Genomic DNA, 18,654 nt, shown 5'->3' with positions numbered 1-18,654 from the left:
AAATAAGTGGGTGATTTGATCTAGCCTTAACTCGCTAGGATAAGCTATAACTTTTTTTTGTGTAAAATGCTCCAATAAAATCCAGGGATGCCTCATCGCAGAAAGGTGTAAATTGATAATACCTTCATACGTTGACATTCTTGTCTTCATCTCTAAGTTTTATCTCCCCATCGAAGACCACAATATTCCTGACAATTTGTATTTAAGGTTGTAGGTATATAGATATGTAAGTACAGGTCTGAAATAATCAGTTAGGGAATTCTGTTGCTAAAGGAATAAGCATTTCTGAAACACAAAATTGACCCGAACAAAAGGTCCCAAAACAAATTCAAGCTAACAAATCTGTAACCTCACAAGGTAATTTTACTAAATACTAAACATATTTAATAAATAGCTACAAGGCTACAGCAACCCTTTATTCTTCATAAATATCATAATCTAGTCTATCCTAAATAAACTGCTGCATGATTGAATAACCAAAGGCTAAAATAGTATTATTAATATTGTTACTGTTATTATTATTATTACCGTGGCTTTTAATTCACTCGGTATACTAGACTACAGTTTGATTCAAAGTAATATACTGTAAAACAAATACTGTATTATTATTATTATTTATTATTATTATTATTATTATTGTTATTATTAATAATAATAATAATAATAATAATAATAATAACAATAATAATAATAATAAATAATAATAATAATACAGTATTTGTTTTACAGTATATTACTTTGAATCAAACTGCAGTCTAGTATACCGAGTGAATTAAAAGCCACGGTAGCAAAGACCACTCTTCAAAATAATGCAAAATAAATCACCAAAAAAAAAAAAAAAAAAGATTTGCCTCACCTTGGATTTGCTTAAAATATAATTTTCAGCCGCTGATTTCCTTTGCCGTGTGATTCAAAAACTCAATTGCCCTGTAACCTACATAGTATCCCTCTTAATTCATCTAGGGTGGGGTCCAAGCCATAGCAGTTTGAAAGACCATCAGTGTGAAAAAGTGCACCATTGTATGAAATTGCCAGGAAAGCAGAACTGATGGAATTGTTAACAAAGGGAGCCAGCATTCTCCAAAGCACGTGACAACCCTGGACAATGTCACCCACCTTTTACATCCCAAAAAGGCAACGCGGTCACTTGTATGTCACATAGACCTAAAGAACATAAAGGGGGGGAAAAGCAGGCATGCATCTGGCCTTTACAGTAAAGCATACATACAGCATGGGGACGGGTTCAGCAGTGTAGCTCCGCACAGGTCAAGTGAAATGAAATAATTAAAAGGTTATTTAGGCTTAGAACATACTGTAAATGGCTGGTTTCAGACCCTGATCAGTGCAAACTATGGATTAATATTAGTTAAGATTAGGACTAATCAGAGACAAAGCTAGATGGCCTAATCTGTGACTTGCATTGAAGGCATAAGAGCAGGGCTTTAAACCCAGTATCTCCTAGTCTCCTGCATTGAATTCAATTGGTCTTTCTTACTTCCAGTCCCTCAATGCCTACAACCTACCTAGTAGTCATGCGCTAGGAAGACTGTAAATCATTAATGTGAACATAATTCATTATTTAGAGTACATGTTCATTGTATTTCTGCAACAAAAAGTCTTGGTTGAATGAACTGAAAAGCTTCACATACCACTGCCCAAAAAAGTGTGTTTATGAAGTGAGCCCTGGGATCATGCAAGCCATACATACAGAAGCCAGGAATTAGTTTTAGGCTGACGGAGCAACGGACACAGACCGCATTGAAAATTAGACAGCATCCACATCAAATATCATTCTCAAGTTTACACTTTAGCTGCAGCATTTAAGTCAGACCCGGGAACATGTTGCCTGTTTTACTCATAATGGAACAGGACATAAAATAAAGCTGTACACTGCAGAATCTGGCCTACTAAATAATACAGTTTTAGATTTTTCAGCTGCATGTGCCTTGAAGATGTGGGATTCTCTGACAAGGCCCATCAGGGCTGAGCATATAATTCATATTTGACAGCTAAACCAAAGACCATTTACTTGACATAGCCTTCAGCTGTAATTTGGGTTTTAATTGCTGCCATGTTTTGTACAGCCTCAGTGTGATTGCACAGGACAAGCAATTATTTGTATGCTCAAATTGCATGGTACAGAGTAAGTTTATCCATCTGTATTCAGCATTAACCCTGTACAGCAGAAAAACCACCTATGATAGTGAATGGATTTTTATTTTATTTCAAAATGTTTTAAACACATTTTAATGAAAGGATTTTTTTTTTTTTTTAAAGGCGGCCATGCAATTTTCAAAATAACTTCTCACAACTTCAAATGATTATATATAAGTTTATACAATCCACACGAGCAATGTGTCAAATCCCCAGATACTGTAAGGAAAAACACAAAAAGTAACATCTGGTGATTGATGTTATCCCATTTACTGACGAAATGTTTAAACCATGTACTACATTTTAGTTTAGATTTTGCAGACTAATTTACCAAACAGTCTGTTCACAAACATTTAAAAAAGAAAACTGTATATTCTGTAAAAAAAAAAAAGAAAAAAGGTACCACAGATTTTTATTTTGGTTAGAAATCATTACAAAAAGGTAAAAACATGTTGAGAAACAGCAGGAAGAAAAAAAGAGACTAACTTGGATAGGATTTTACTGGTGTGCTATATTTAAAAAGAAAAGAAAAAAAACTGTGCTGTGTAAAATCATTAAGAACGGAACAGTAGGACAGGACTTTTGGCCAACACGCAGATCTAGCCCAAGTCATGCCGGTGCAATTTACACAAAAAAAAAATAAATCAATGAAATGCCATGGCAATCGATACTGTTCTGATGTAAATTCCCCTTGCTGCATTGGAAACAACATACATTCACAATATAAAACATGCACACGTGAACCAGTTTTAAAGCCCTGAATATAAATAAATATCAAACAAACAAAACAGAATAAAAAAGAATAGACACAAAAGTGACAATAACACATTGTATTGCTTATAAAAAGAATGACAATTTCAGATATAAACATAAACAGGTTCTTGGTAAAATAGTGATCTTCAGGTTATCTTTTTCTTGTGCAAAAGAAAGAACAAGGGAAATGAACAAATAGAGGACCAGACAAAATCTACTGCACACCACACATGTTAATCACCATAAAAAACATCCAGAGATGTACTGTGGTTTTTTTTGTCTGTGTGGCAGATTTTTACCCATGTAAAAGCACAAGATCTTGTGCTTTTTAAAAACATGGTTTTTATTTTTAAAAATTCACATACCTGTACAGGTAAGTTTGTATTTTTAGTCAATCATAAATTGTTAAAAATATATCCCTTTACAAATTATGTTCTTATTCCATTTACAGCAGCTTAATCTCTATAGTGGTCTAACTTTTTAAATTTTTTTTTTTATAAACAATACAGTAAAAACACTTCAAATTTAAATCTTTAACCATCAAAGCAGACTGTAATATTCAGTGCTGAGGCTGGGGTTGGAGTGGGGTCCATTCATTGTGTTCCTCTTAATATTCACAGAACTTATTTTAAAAGGGTAATACTTCCAAAGAAGCCACTGAATATTAGTCCAACTGAATGCATGAACACCCTCATACTTTTATCATTATTGCTCAGTCATTTCAATCCAGCAGTACAAACAAGCCTGCAATTGAACTTTTTCTTCACTTAAAACTGAACCAGACGCCACAGCAGCGGTAACATGATTTTAACACCATACTAAAAAGACCATAACCCTCTGTGACCACCAACAGAAACGTTCACAGGTCTGTGGAAAGCTGGATGCCGATGCTGGGGGAGCGCTGCTTGTGCCTGGAGCTTGGGCCCAAGAGCTCGGTTCTTTCTGAGACATAGGCCAGCTTCTCCTCTTGAAGGCTGCAGGCCGAATAGCGGTTGGCCTCGGTGGAGGCAGTGTTGCCTGTGCTGACAGGATTGTTGGCCCCAAAGACGTTGCTGACCTGCTCGAAGGATCTACTAAAGACAGCGGTGGCAGTCCGGGCCAGACTGAGGCTGCCTGGCTTGGGGAGGGAGTGGCTAGTCGTCAAGGTCAGCCTCTTCAAGGACAGCAGCTCCAGGTTCTCGCTCATGGCTCTCTGGGCCTGCTTGCGAGACAAGTGGTCCCGGCAGCTCTCCACGCTAGCCTCCCTCTCCTTCCCAGCCCTGCTGCTTCCAGACTTTCGCTGGCTCTTCCCAGGTGTCTTCCCACTGCTGCTGCTGATAATGATCACAGGAGGAGTGGCGTTTGAAGCTGCTCTGGAACAAAACCCTTCATCCATTTCGGAGATTTCCATCAGTTCCTCTGGGGATGTTAAATCCACAGCATCTAAGAACAGAAGGGATGTGATTCAACAACAGGTTTTAGTACAAATCAGGCTTGTACAAGTAGGTTTATCTAGTGCAGCTGAGGAATGTTTTTCTAAGCTTTTCGTTGTATTAAAAAATAAATCCTTACTTACCCATCATTTAGGGGTTTACTGAATGTAATGTTGTCTAGGTTAATAGCAGCAGCCAAGCATTTTACATACAATACACAAATGAGCAAACATGCAGAAAGTTCAAATGCAACAAGACCAAACAAACTTCAAAAGATTTAGAGAAACCTTGATTCATTTTAGTGATAATTATCATTCCACTCAGATGATCCTTCCTTTTACCCCCTGACTGTGGCTTGAAAGGACCTACAATAAGGAGAGCTTCACAGTCAAGGACCCAGACAAAAATGTGAGTAATAAAAGGGGATATCAGCATAAAACTGGAAAACTTTTGTTTCAAAACTACATCCCTACCAATAATAAAAAATTTTAAAAACTGATTTTGTGGATGAATGAATAAAAAGATTAAATTAAATGTACAACTATCAATACTATACTTTTGCTCTGGTATTTAGTAAATCTGAAGAAGTGACCTATATAGGGATGCAGAATTCACAGTGCATGCAGCTCAGGATCTAGTGTGATATGCTCATTGACAGCATGCACAGCCCAATCAAGCAGACTTCTCAGAAATCAAACGGATGGTTTGCAGTGCCACGCACAAGTGTGACCCCCCTTCCCCTTCCCCTTCACACACTGCCCTCAATCCAAAGTACCTTCGGGTACTGTTAGACAGCACTCAGCTAGTACTGGACTCTGCCAGGTGAGGTAATGCCATCCTCCATTACTCTCCTGCAAGACTTCTGCCTCCTGACCTCAGCCAAGCCTTTGCTGTCTGCTCTAGAGTCAGCCCCTGAGTCCTGTCCCCCCTGCGCCTCCCCCTCTCTTCTGCTTCTCTGCGTCTCCCCGTTCCCGACTCGCTCGCCCAGCACGCCTGTCACACTAATCTCAGGGACGGACAGGGCTGCTGAATCTGGGATGTCAATACTGTTTTCAGAGGAATCTAGGAGTGAAGATGACAACAAAAATGTGATGGCTGAAAACAGAAGAAAAAGAGAAAGAAACAAAAAAACAAAAAGAAACAAAAGCAACACCACACACCAAAAAAATAAGCAAATAAAAAGCTGATGATGAAATATGGGGGTGACTGGTGAAAATGGTTTTCTTTCTTCTTTTAAAACTACTAAAATTCATTGTCAAACTCATATGTATGAAGTTATCATAAATTACTATACAGTATTATCACCATAATGGGCTGGATTCGTTGTTTCATTGGCACCATATTTTAGAGAAAAAGGATTAAGCATAAACAGCCATTACCCAACATCACTGTACCAACAATAATGACATTAAGCTGTCTTGATGAATCATACACAAAAATAAGGTGCCAGTATTAATGGCACAGAACAAATCTGTCTTTGAGCTTTATGAATCCATCACAATATTCTTTAACCCAATAAATCTAACCACAGTTAGACACTGCACTAAAAGCCATATATCATTTTTTTTTTTTTTTTAGAATCGTTCTAGAATATTTTGTATTTGAGCTTTTCATATGTAAAATTACACACAGTCAAATAAATTAAGCAATAAAAATGTATTCAGTACTTAAAACTAGCAAATTATATATATATATATATATATATATATATATATATATATATATATATATATATACACACATACATACACACACAGGTGTGAAAAAATGCTGTAAAGTAAGAATGCTTTCAAAAATAGACATGTTAATAGTTTATACTTATCAATTAACTAAATGCAAAGTGAGTGAACAGAAGGAAAATCTACATCAAATCAATATTTGGTGTGACCACGCTTTGCCTTCAAAACAGCATCAATTCTTCTAGGTACACTTGCACACAGTTTTTGAAGGAACTCTGCAGGTAGGTTGGCCCAAACATCTTGGAGAACTAACCACAGTTCTTCTGTGGATTTAGGCAGCCTCAGTTGCTTCTCTCTCTTCATGTAATCCCAGACAGACTCGATGATGTTGAGATCAGGGCTCTGTGGGGGCCATACCATCACTTCCAGGACTCCTTGTTCTTCTTTACGCTGGAGATAGTTCTTAATGACTTTCGCTGTATGTTTGGGGACGTTGTCATGCTGCAGAATACATTTGGGGCCAATCAGATGCCTCCCTGATGGTATTGCATGATGGATAAGTATCTGCCTGTACTTCTCAGCATTGAGGAGACCATTAATTCTGACCAAATCCCCAACTCCATTTGCAGAAATGCAGCCCCAAACTTGCAAGGAACCTCCACCATGCTTCACTGTTGCCTGCAGACACTCATTCGTGTACCGCTCTCCTGCCCTTCGGCAAACAAACTGCCTTCTGCTACAGCCAAATATTTCAAATTTTGACTCTTCAGTCCAGAGCACCTGCTTCCATTTTTCTGCACCCCAGTTCCTGTGTTTTCGTGCATAGTTGAGTCGCTTGGCCTTGTTTCCACGTCGGAGGTATGGCTTTTTGGCCGTAAGTCTTCCATGAAGGCCACTTCTGACCAGACTTCTCCGGACAGTAGATGGGTGTACCAGGGTCCCAATGTTTTCTGCCAATTCTGAGCTGATGGCACTGCTGGACATCTTCCGATTGCGAAGGGAAGTAAGCATGATGTGTCTTATCTGCTGCAGTAGGTTTCCTTGGCCGACCACTGCGTCTACGGTCCTCAACGTTGCCCGTTTCTTTGTGCTTCTTCAAAAGAGCTTGGACAGCACATCTGGAAACCCCTGTCTGCCTTGAAATTTCTGCCTGGGAGAGACCTTGCTGATGCAGTATAAATACCTTGTGTCTTGTTGCTGTGCTCAGTCTTGCCATGGTGTATGACTTTTGACAGTAAACTGTCTTCAGCAACCTCACCTTGTTAGCCGAGTTTGGCTGTTCCTCACCAAGTTTTATTCCTCCTACACAGCTGTTTCTGTTTCAGTTAATGATTGTGTTTCAACCTACATATTGAATTGATGATCATTAGCACCTGTTTGGTATAATTGTTTAATCATACACCTGACTATGCCTACAAAATCCCTGACTTTGTGCAAGTGTACCTAGAAGAATTGATGCTGTTTTGAAGGCAAAGGGTGGTCACACCAAATATGGATTTGATTTAGATTTTTCTTCTGTTCACTCACTTTGCATTTAGTTAATTGATAAATATAATCTATTAACATGTCTATTTTTGAAAGCATTCTTACTTTACAGCATTTTTTCACACCTGCCTAAAACTTTTGCACAGTACTGTATATATAACGGATACAATTTCTTCGGGTTAGACACAGTATTGGTTCTGTTGGATGACTGGAACTGAATGTAGCTTGACACTAAAGAGGGCTAAATGGAGGGCATGTTTACCACAGTAACGAGGGAAGGGAAAAATATGGTACAGTAATGTATTTTCTTTAAAGATCTTGTTATGCTTCAGGTCTATTTGACATGACAGAGGTTGCCACTTGGCAAAAATGTTACATTCATATTTTTTTATGATACTGCATGACATCTCATATTAATAACTTTATAATAACTATAATCATGGATTCCAGGATGTGCAGCGAGCATATTACATAGAAAACTAAATCTGTACAGTTCTAATTGGTTAGGTCAGAAATACAAAAACACAGACAAATCCCCGATAGCATCAGAAATTACTGCAGTGGCATGCAGGACACAAAGGGTTAAAAACAATCTGTATGCATTCTTGTTGTGATTGGTCTCACAGAGGCAGTGGCAAATAACATTCCACAAACCCTTGACAGACCACTGCAGCAGTTCCACAGAGGGCAATGATGAAATCAGACTTTTTTTTCAAGCTGTGACGCTTTAGATGTCAAGGTCACTGATCAAATGCACTGAAAGCTCATTCGAATGTTTAACATAGTTTTCTTTTTCAGTACCGTAGCTTTTATGAGAGATATTTACCTCTTTACTGACCTCTTCTGGCCACTGGTAGACTAACAATGGTTTTTTTTTATCGTCTTTCTCCTTATCTGCTATATGTAACAACTAATTGTTCTCTGTGGACAAAACAAATGGGTTCAACAGAGCTACTCAATGGATAAGTATGGATTCAAAACCAATATTTTTCGTAAAAAAAAAAGTCTGCGTGTCACACTGAGTTAAAGTCAGCCACCTTCCTCTTTATCCTAAAGCAATTATCAACGTTTTACTTTCAGGAACATTCCTGTACTCACAGCTCAGCACTGTTTGCATCTGTCACCTTACTTACACTCAGCAACAAATACAGTCTATCCTGGAGCTGAAAGAGAGCGCAAGAAGTAGTGTTGAAAAGATATTAGCTTGCCATTAACAAAGAGGAGGTTTTGGATGCCTGTGTAAAATAGTGTAAGAGGCTGGTGTGTGTACACTGTGTGCAAACATTTTCAGGTTATCCGCAACAGTGCTTACTTTTTCTACTGACCGGTGAAACTTTTTTTTTTTTTTTTTAATCTAGCACAAAGCAATTTTACTGCTTTAATTTGTGCTGACAGCTGACCTCCAATCCGCACAAATTCAAGCAGTTGATTCTTCAATCGTTTCACTTGGAATAAAAAAACAAATGACCCTGATCAGGGGTTCTGCACCTTCATGCTGTGAAGAGCTCAATATGGAGAATCTAGCAACTGCTGTGTGCAGCTCTATTACCTACAGACCCATATCAGGATCAGATCTTTTTCAACTGATCTATCCCAAAATCCAAAAATAGTCATCCTTTTTACAACAAGGCCGACTAAAATGCAAATGACAGAAAATGTGCCCTAACCTTGAATATAGATCCAGACTGATAAAGGTCAAATACATGTGGTTGTAAAGAGAGAAGACCTCTAACCACTTCATTCTTTAATTTTGTTATGCTGCTTACCATTTCTTTTCCACCGATGGCCTCTGATTGACAAGCTGGTCACTGCATTTCTTGATATTCTCGAAGATGTTGGAGTAATTTCTACCTGAATACACCGAGTGCCCTCCTTATTTGATTTCAATGCACCTCCAGGCAAGGAAGACTTGATTGCATTTCCCACCTGTGTACAAATACTATATTTAACATGGTGTAACTGCTGGCCTTTACTGCCATAACATCTTAAAGGCATATACTTTAATATATCCAAAGCTAGAATAATGTAAAACAATGAAAGGACTTGTGCCACGTTCAGTAAGGCTGTTCATAATACAGTCTTCACTGCAATTGGGCATTCATTTATTTAAATCCGTTTTTACCGACATAAAATTATGCTTGTATACGCATTTGTATATTTATCATCAAATCAAATTATTTAAAATACAGATGTTTTATAAAAATAGGTGATACTGTACAAATAAATAAATAATGCTAAATATAAAATATATATATATATATATATATATATATATATATATATATATATATATATATATATATATATATATATATATATATATATATATATAAACAAACACACACACACAGTAGAATAATCTGCTAAATAACCAAATAAGAATCCCAGATCTGTGCAGACAGACAGGTATACTCACCAACAACGGTTCAGGATAAAGCTCCAGCTGAGCTCTGTATAAAACATCATCCAATGCTTTACTGGCCATATCCCATTCACCATTATAGCTACAACATATAAGAAGGGAATGACAGTACTAAGACTCAAGAGTCTATTTAGGAGGTATACCGAGTGAAATCTTTTCTAGAGAAAAAAAAAAAAAAAAAAAAAAACACAAGAGAAAGTTTCTCAAGCCTGTAGGATACAGTATTTGTTTCTGACAGCCGGTAAACAAATTCATAATATGAGAATTCAGGCTTTGAGTTTTTTTTGCCTTTAGTAAAAAAATAATAATAAAAATAATAATTTAGCAAAACACATAGAAATCACTGGCTGCGAACACTCAATTACAGCCATCAGTATCTCGAAAAAGATTGATCAGTCAATCACACACCTACAGTCAATCTCTATAGGTGCATCTAAAAACGTGAGCATGACGTATGGGCAGAATCCTCTACAGATGTGATAACCACGTTTCACCACAATTGGATAAGCAGTTCTCAAGATAAATGTAAAACTCTGTCTGACACATGCATGTATGGCTACTTCCACTAATAACAATGGTTGATAAATACTTTCTGCTATTGAGGTAACAAAGGAAGGGATGGACAGAACTGAATCAGATCAGTACTGTAGGTGCAAAGCATTTAAATGTTATCATATAAAATTAGCTCTGTGGATTTAAAGTCTGTAGCCTGGTTAATGTTATACAACACTCTGACAACAGACTTCTTGTATTAACCAACCCTGAATGACCTAAAATAATGTACAGAGTAGTTAACAGGTGCAGTTCATCAACATGCCTTTGCAAAATTCCTAAAATACAAACTTAAATAAGTGCATGAATCTAAAGCTCATACTTACAGAGCATAATAAAGGCTGGTTATCAACTGGACAAGAAACTCTGAAGAAACTGGCATTCTGTTGCTGACGCCTTTGTACTTCCTCAGGAGCTGTCTAGGATACCCACAAATGCTTATCCTGAAAACAAAGCAAGCGTACGGTTTAGATACAGTAAAAAAAATCAAAACCAAAAAAAAAAAACACAAAACAAACTGCAATTGTTCCCATGAGGATACACTACTATATAATGCAACTGCTGTGCAGGGGCTCTGATGAAATGCATTCAGATGTTGCTTTGGTGGAAAACCTCAACAGACCCAGAGGGACTGCTGGGATATAAATGAACGCTCTTTGCAATAATAATGATTGCTATTTTATCTTAAAAAGATGTTATGCTATGGCTTTATGTTACCCATAAACAGAAATACATGTGGCTATCCAAAGGTCAGTCTTGCCAGAAACATTCAAACAGCACTAAGCTATACTGTTGACCACAGCAAGAAGTAAAATAATGAATAATGGAATAGAATAACAAGCGAGTTAACATCAATCAAGTGAAAATACGAAGGATTTGTCAACAGAGCATTGATTACTGAAATTGATCCCCCACCCCAATGCCACCTGGTGTTTGCGGGAGTGGCAGATTGGAGATCTGGAGGCTTCTTAATTACATCAAAACGCAGTCTTCAATCCGACAGCTAATCACAACTGTATGATACAAAGTCATCATGCAATAAGAAAGGTTAAAATATGAGCAAAATGCACAAAAAAACAATTCTCAGTTTAACCTTCATCAGCTGATTTACTGGAATACCGACAACATGGTTGAATTAATCGGATAAAACAAAAGAAGTGGAACCGACAGTGTGTCCAGATGGAAAACGATGCCCACATTTATTAGACTTCTCTGAGAATTTAAAGTCTTTTCCAACCACATTAAGGGAAGTATCAGTTCATTACCACACTAATCTAAGAATGCACAACTGATGATTTATGGCACTACAGTTCAATATGTTTGCTAGATGACTATTTTTCTTGTCACATAAAGACTGTACCAACAAGGTAAATACTCCCGTGTCTCAAGCAGCTCTTTTGCAGTCAGTCAAGAAGCCAGATTGCACTTTTCAACACAGAGCAAGTGCTCAGATTGCTGATATTAGATTAGCCTTGAGGATTTGTGATTATCAGTGAGATAAACACTTTGGGTGAGACTAATGCGACACAGAACAAGGTTGAACTACACAGAATTGAGGAGCTTGCCATGTGGAATACATCAAAAATTAACAATTGATAATTAATATCATGTCAAATTAGGATAAACAGTAAAGATAATTACAAACTGTCAACAAGAACATGGATGGAGAATAAAAGGTTTATTTTTCATAAACACATACCCAGGCCTACCAAAAGAAATCTAAATAAAATCCTGTTCTGGTTTGTGTAGCTGAGGTACAGTAAATGTAATATTCTAAAAGTGAGGTTCCACTGTATCTAGATTGCCGCAGTTAGCAAAGCAGGATAATTAATACAAAATCATTTGGATAGTGAACAGCACACCTGCCACTTGGAGGGTCAACAGGATGCTACATAATCTTCCCTGTCTCCAGTATGCCACATCTGATCACTTAGAACCAACCACCAAGAAAAGCAAATCAACTTCAATTAAAATTAATCAAACACAAAAACAGATAAAAAGCCCGCCCTACCACAACCACACACATACATGGTTATTTTCTGTACAAGAGTAATTGCTGGAGTTACTATTCTGGGAGCTAATTGGACCTGAGGTATTGCTCTTGACAGTATAAGCAGTGAAACACTGTGATCACTCCCAGTCAGATCAATTTAGCCAGACTGCTTTTTCCTTTTTAACTGCTGAAAGCTAATTAACCTCCCTGAAAGGCAGAGGTATCTTCAGTATACTGCAATGAATGTGTCAATACAATACCTACAGGTCGAGGACAGCCAATCACTACTTTACAAGCCATGCCCACTCCTTTGGGGGACACATTAAAAGTTAAAGCACGAACCCTTACATTTTCTTTAGTGTAACAATTCAAATGTCATAGTATATGTAAATCTCAATTGTGCTTCTTCAGATTTGGGAAGAGAGTCAATCAGGGTCTGTTTCTGTCTGCCACATGATACAGATGAGTTAAGTCAATCCAAAATGCCTCTTGTTTTCAAGCACTGGCCCAACTTGCAAAACAGATGGCTTCTTTTAAACTGTTAGTTAAAACTTAATAGTGCTTTACAATAAATACTAAATGGTTGTTATAGACTCGCTCCCTTTACTCAACCATGTAATATAAAGTTTTGAGTTTAGCACATATCCCAATCTTGCATAAAAACTTTGTTAAAATAACATAGCAATATACATTAACACTATTAGAATCGTTATGGGGGGGCTGTCTGAAAATTGCCGGATTCCTGCAATCGCTGTACTGAAATACAAGTCCTGGGCTTTGACAATGTTTTGCAAGTTAATAAATATCCAAATACGTGTCTGAATCTTGATATCCGAACATGAAAACTCAATTTTTGTCCCAGCACAACTCTATTGTGAATATTTTGTTACAGAAATGTTTATGCGTTTCCCAGTACTGCGATCTCACCCGGTGCTCAGATGACAGATGGACTGTAAGGAAGCACTTGTCATATAGCTTAAAGCAGCATTGTAGCGCAGGAGGAGGAAGGTCAACACTTCAAACCTGTCAAAGAAAACAGGACTGGATTATTTCATTCTATTATTCTCAACCCATACATTTTTGTATAAAGCTAAAGGACATCGTTTTGTTTCAAATTATACCTGAGCTGTAAATACTTATTTTTAATGCAAAGGACAAGCAATGGTGTTGACAACGCTTCCTTTATTAGAAATTGAAAAGAAAAAAAACAATCGATCCAAATTAGGGATGCACAGAATCCAGGATTCGGTTTCGGATTCGGATACTTAGGATTCGGTGAACTGAGTCTGAATCCTACATCCGCCCAAACACACAGCCATTTTAATACATCCCTCCAATGTGTGCAGTTCTTCTTTAAATAAAAGACAGTTATTGAACGTAACTTTTGTATTTTATAACAGGTATTCAAGAACAAGAACACGTTTGATGAACTTTGTCGCAGCTCTCAACTCCCTAAAATTACTGGTGGCGCACGCAGTAAACACGTCACACAGCTGCTGAATGTACCCCCTCGTATGCAACACAGCACAGTCACATCACACTTTTAATGGAGTAAAGTTATGCAGTAAACCTGTAATATATAGTAACGGCAAACTGTTGTAAATTTTGGGGCTTTGTCTGTGAAACGTGTTCTAAAAAACTCACAGAAATATATATTTTTTGTAACTGTACAACTGTCAGATGTGCAAGACGTTATTGAACAATATGCTTTAGTAAATTACATTTTACGTTCTTGTAATGTGCCAATACAAGTTGAACCATTTGGGAACTGCTGTGTTTTATTAAAATAATTGTAAAACTATTTCGTAGCCTATTTGATAGGTGTTACACACACGGTGCATTTAAATCAACGTGGGTTTTATTTTGCAGGGAGATTCAGGTCACTCCCGGTAATTTTTTCCTCATAGCTCTCAGATCAGTTGACACGGGTTGAGACATCATTAAAGAAAATAATGGGTTATGGCAAAGATGCAGCTCTCCTTTCTTGTAAAAGTAAAGTAAACGGTTCTGTATTTTGACGTTTCTGTTATGGGGGGAGGGGGCTCGCGGTAAGTTTCAAACTAAAATCTTATTCAGGGATATATTTCCATTCAGTAATATTACTATTAACTAAAAGGCTCTAAACTGTAGATTGTGCGCGTCCCTTGTTAGTAGCTGCCAGTCTGTTTTTTATTCAAGTTTCCTTCAGTTTTCTTGACAGTTTTTGTAGGATTCAGTATTCGGTTTGGTATTCGGCCGAATCTTTTGAGATGGATTTGGTGCATCCCTAATCTAAACATATTAAAGACTGGGCACCCACCAGCACATCTCTAGGATTTATTACAAACAGGACATTAAAACCCAATGATTAATGATCTGAGAAGCCAAGTTCCTCTCCAGAGCGCTAACGGAGGTAGTTAAGGACATGCAGCACCATTTTGTGTGTCATATATGTCCATCTGACCGGTAGATGCTCTTGCGAAGTCAACTGTAAAACTCTATGAATTGCATGATAGATGGATTTAAAAACACATGTCACAGGAAAACAGCAGAACACCTACATGGGTTCCTAGTTAGCCAGTGGCATTACCTGTTCTGTGCTGTAAAGATCTCTCTCTGTGGATGAGGCCCACTGTATACAACTCTGCTTAGGCCATGTTTGGCTAAAGCTCCTTCTGTGAGAGTCAAAGAACCAATCGTAGAAGGCTGAGAAAAAGTAATACAAAAAAAACAAATCAAGTACAGTATTCTATAAAAAGTGCAAAGATAAATTTAATTCTTATCAGAAGAATATTCAAATACTTGTCCCAGCACAAACAATAACAAATGAGGATTAAAAACACATATAGAGAATGAAACAATAAACATACACATATAAAAAATAAGTATTCAGGGAATTAATTTTATCGTAAAAAATTCAGGTGCCTCAGAAAGATTGACATTAAAATATCTTTTATCTCGGATGTCAAGCTGCTTAGGCATGCTTTTACTCATGAAAAGCAAGTGCTAAATTATTTACACCATACTTGCCACTGTGATATAAGCCTCTTAACCCTTTTGCTTTAGTGAACATTGGACCTGTTTGGGGTCTGACCGACATAATGTGACTTTCGGCTTGTGTATCAGGACAATTATCTACCATTTCTAAACAGCTGAGACTCTGAAGATTATTAAGAGAATAACGTTTTTTGATGAAATATACCCTACGAGTACCTAGTTTGAATGTAAAAAATAAGTTATAAAATGTGCAGAAATTAATTTCTCTTTAGAAATGTTTCCATAAGTGTAATTTAGTGATAATACCTAAAAACTGAAAAGTGTCAGTGGTAGTCACAGCTCTAAGGAAGTAGGATTGTCTGTTTTTCATTTTACACCAAATTGTTTGACGGGTGCGTAATGTGAAGAAGTTTGCCATCAGATAGACCTGTCAACTCATCAACATTTTCTGTAAAAAAATAAAAAATATATTTTTGATCAGTAAGCATTCTTGGCAAAGCAATTTAGTCTGCTCTCTGGTAATGCTGTGCTTTAAAATCATGGTATATTCAGTAATCAGAAAAGAAACCAAGATACTGAAATGCTGCACCTCATAATAGAAGGTATTTCTATTGGACTGGGGCTTTAGTGAAATGCATTTTGAATGGAGAGTCATCCGTGATGTTTATCCTATGAATATTTCACTGCAGTTAATATTTTGTACATTTATTTTTGGGTTTACAAACATTTTGGACGATTTAGTATGATTTTTTGGTAAGATTGTACTTGATCACCTAATCTCCCGACAGGAAAAAAAAAATAATAATAATGGGCGTGTAACATCACACATATGAACGATGATGTAATGGTGACGTTAGACGCCCATTATAAGCCATTATAAACCATTATAAACAACCATTGGTTGCTTACCAAATGACTGACTGCTCCAAAGGCTCCAGCAACCAATTAGGGATGGTTTTATATAGTTTCAAAACTAGAGTAAAAATTAGATAGACAAAAAGCTAGATGAGTGAGTTTTTTTTTTTTTTTCCTCCAGTTGGGAGATTTGGCGATCACAAGTAGAAATGTTATAAAAATGTTTATAAACCCCAAAATTATATTATAAATGACATTATATTAACTGCAGTGAAATATTCATAGGATAAACATCACGGATGACTCTCCATTCAAAATGCATTTCACTAAAGCCCCAGTCCAATAGAAATACCTTCTATTATGAGGTGCAGCATTTCAGTATCTTGGTTTCTTTTCTGATTACTGAATATACCATGATTTTAAAGCACAGCATTACCAGAGAGCGGACTAAATTGCTTTACATAACCAAGAATGCTTACCCATCCGAAAGAAAACTTTTTTTTTTTTTTTTTTAAACAGAAAATTTGATGGCAAACTTCACATTATGTACCTGTCAAACAATTTGATGTAAAATGAAAACCAGACAGTATTTATACAATTCTTTCTGATCCTACTTCCTGAGAGTTGTGGCTACCACTGACATTTTTACAGTTTTTAGGTAGATCACTAAAACTACACTTATGGAGACATTTCTGAAGAAAAATGAATTTGAGTACATTTTAAAACGTACTTTTTACATTCAAACTAGGTACTCGTAGGGTATATTTCATTATAGAGTGATGAAATAATCTTCAGATTCTCAGCTGTTTAGAAATGTATACTACGTATACTTTCAGTGGATATATGTTACGTTATGTCAGTCAGACCTCAAACAGGACCAATGTTCGCCAGAGCAAAAGGGTTAAAAAGGGAATGGCTGGTAAACCGGAGAAGCGATTTGGGATACACCAATTGGGATTTTTTTTTAGGCCAATTCTGATTTTCAATGATGTCATGCCCATAACCGTGAACTCGAGATATGAGATTATATATATATATATATATATATATATATATATATATATATATATACACATACAGTGCCTTGCAAAAGTATTCAGACCCCTGACCAATTCTCTCATATTACTGAATTACAAATGGTACATTGAAATTTCGTTCTGTTTGATATTTTATTTTAAAACACTGAAACTCAAAATCAATTATTGTAAGGTGACATTGGTTTTATGTTGGGAAATATTTTTAAGAAAAATAAAAAACTGAAATATCTTGCTTGCATAAGTATTCAACCCCTGTGCTGTGGAAGCTCCCAGTTTACACCAATGAAAGATATTGCCCTAACCAGGACACAATTACCTTACCATTGGCCTCCACTTGTGAACCATTAAAGTTGCTGTCACATTTAATGGATAAAAACCCCACTGTTGAAGGATCATTGGTCAGGCTGTGAATCTGAAGGGAAATGACCAAAGAGCATTCTACAGAAGTTAGAGATAAAGTAATATAAATGCATAGATTAGGGAAAGGGTACAAAATAATATCCAAGTGTTTGGATATCCCAGTGAGCACAGTTGGATCAATAATCAGGAAGTGGAAGCTGCATCACACCACCCAGGCACTGCCAAGAAAAGGCCGTCCCTCAAAACTCAGCACTCAAACAAGAAAGAGACTTGTGAGAGAAGCCACAGAGAGGCCAACAATCATTTTGAAGGAGCTACAGAGTTCAGTGGCTGGGAGTTGAGTAATGGTGCACCAGTCAACCATAACAAGAGCTCTGCATAACACTGGCCTGTATGGGAGGGTGGCAAAAAAGAAGCCGTTACTCAAAAAGTACCATCTGAAAGCACGTCTGGAGTTTGCCAGAAAGCATGAGAGTGACCCAGCTGCGATGTGGGAAAAGGTTTTGTGGTCAGATGAGACCAAGATAGAGTTTTCTGGCCAAAACTCAAAGCGCTATGTGTGGCGCAAACCTAACACTGCCCATGCCTCAAGACGCGCCATCCCTACAGTGAAGTATGGTGGTGGCAGCATCATGCTGTGGGGATGCTTCTCATCAGCAGGGACTGGGCATCTTGTTAAAATTGAAGGAAGAATGGATGGAGCAAAATACAGGGAAATACTGCAAGAGAACCTGCTTCAGTCCGCTAAAAAACTGAAGCTTGGGAGGAAATTCACCTTTCAACAAGACAATGATCCCAAGCACAAGGCCATAGCAACATTGGAGTGGCTCAAGAACAAAAAGGTGAATGTCCTACAGTGGCCCAGTCAAAGTCCTGATCTCAATCCCATTGAGAATCTGTGGCACTTTTGAAAATTGCGGTCCACAAGCGTCATCCAACCAACCTGAACAACCTGGAGCAAATCTGCCAAGAAGAA

At 37.2% G+C, this 18,654-nt stretch overlaps 1 protein-coding gene across 3 annotated transcripts in view; it reads right to left on the bottom strand.

Moving 5' to 3' along the window:
* Positions 1 to 2,549: 2,549 nt before the first annotated feature.
* LOC117394989 (hyccin-like) overlaps positions 2,550 to 18,654 on the bottom strand; it is a 50,223-nt gene continuing 34,118 nt past the window's right edge. For 2 of the 3 annotated variants that reach the window (XM_033993792.3, XM_033993793.3), the window contains exons 6-11: positions 15,020 to 15,135; positions 13,378 to 13,473; positions 10,784 to 10,900; positions 9,900 to 9,987; positions 9,250 to 9,409; positions 2,550 to 4,329 (exon numbers count right to left, since the gene is read on the bottom strand). In XM_033993792.3, coding sequence (XP_033849683.1) covers positions 3,767 to 4,329; positions 9,250 to 9,409; positions 9,900 to 9,987; positions 10,784 to 10,900; positions 13,378 to 13,473; positions 15,020 to 15,135 — 1,140 coding nt within the window. In that variant the 3' untranslated portion in view covers positions 2,550 to 3,766. Of the gene's footprint in view, positions 4,330 to 5,094; positions 5,382 to 9,249; positions 9,410 to 9,899; positions 9,988 to 10,783; positions 10,901 to 13,377; positions 13,474 to 15,019; positions 15,136 to 18,654 lie in introns of all 3 variants that reach the window. The other variant, XM_033993796.2, reaches the window with a different exon arrangement.

Source organism: Acipenser ruthenus, chromosome 3, assembly GCF_902713425.1.
Source record: "Acipenser ruthenus chromosome 3, fAciRut3.2 maternal haplotype, whole genome shotgun sequence".
In the NCBI taxonomy this organism is placed as follows: domain Eukaryota; kingdom Metazoa; phylum Chordata; class Actinopteri; order Acipenseriformes; family Acipenseridae; genus Acipenser; species Acipenser ruthenus.
This window is presented reverse-complemented; position numbering and strand designations above follow the sequence as displayed.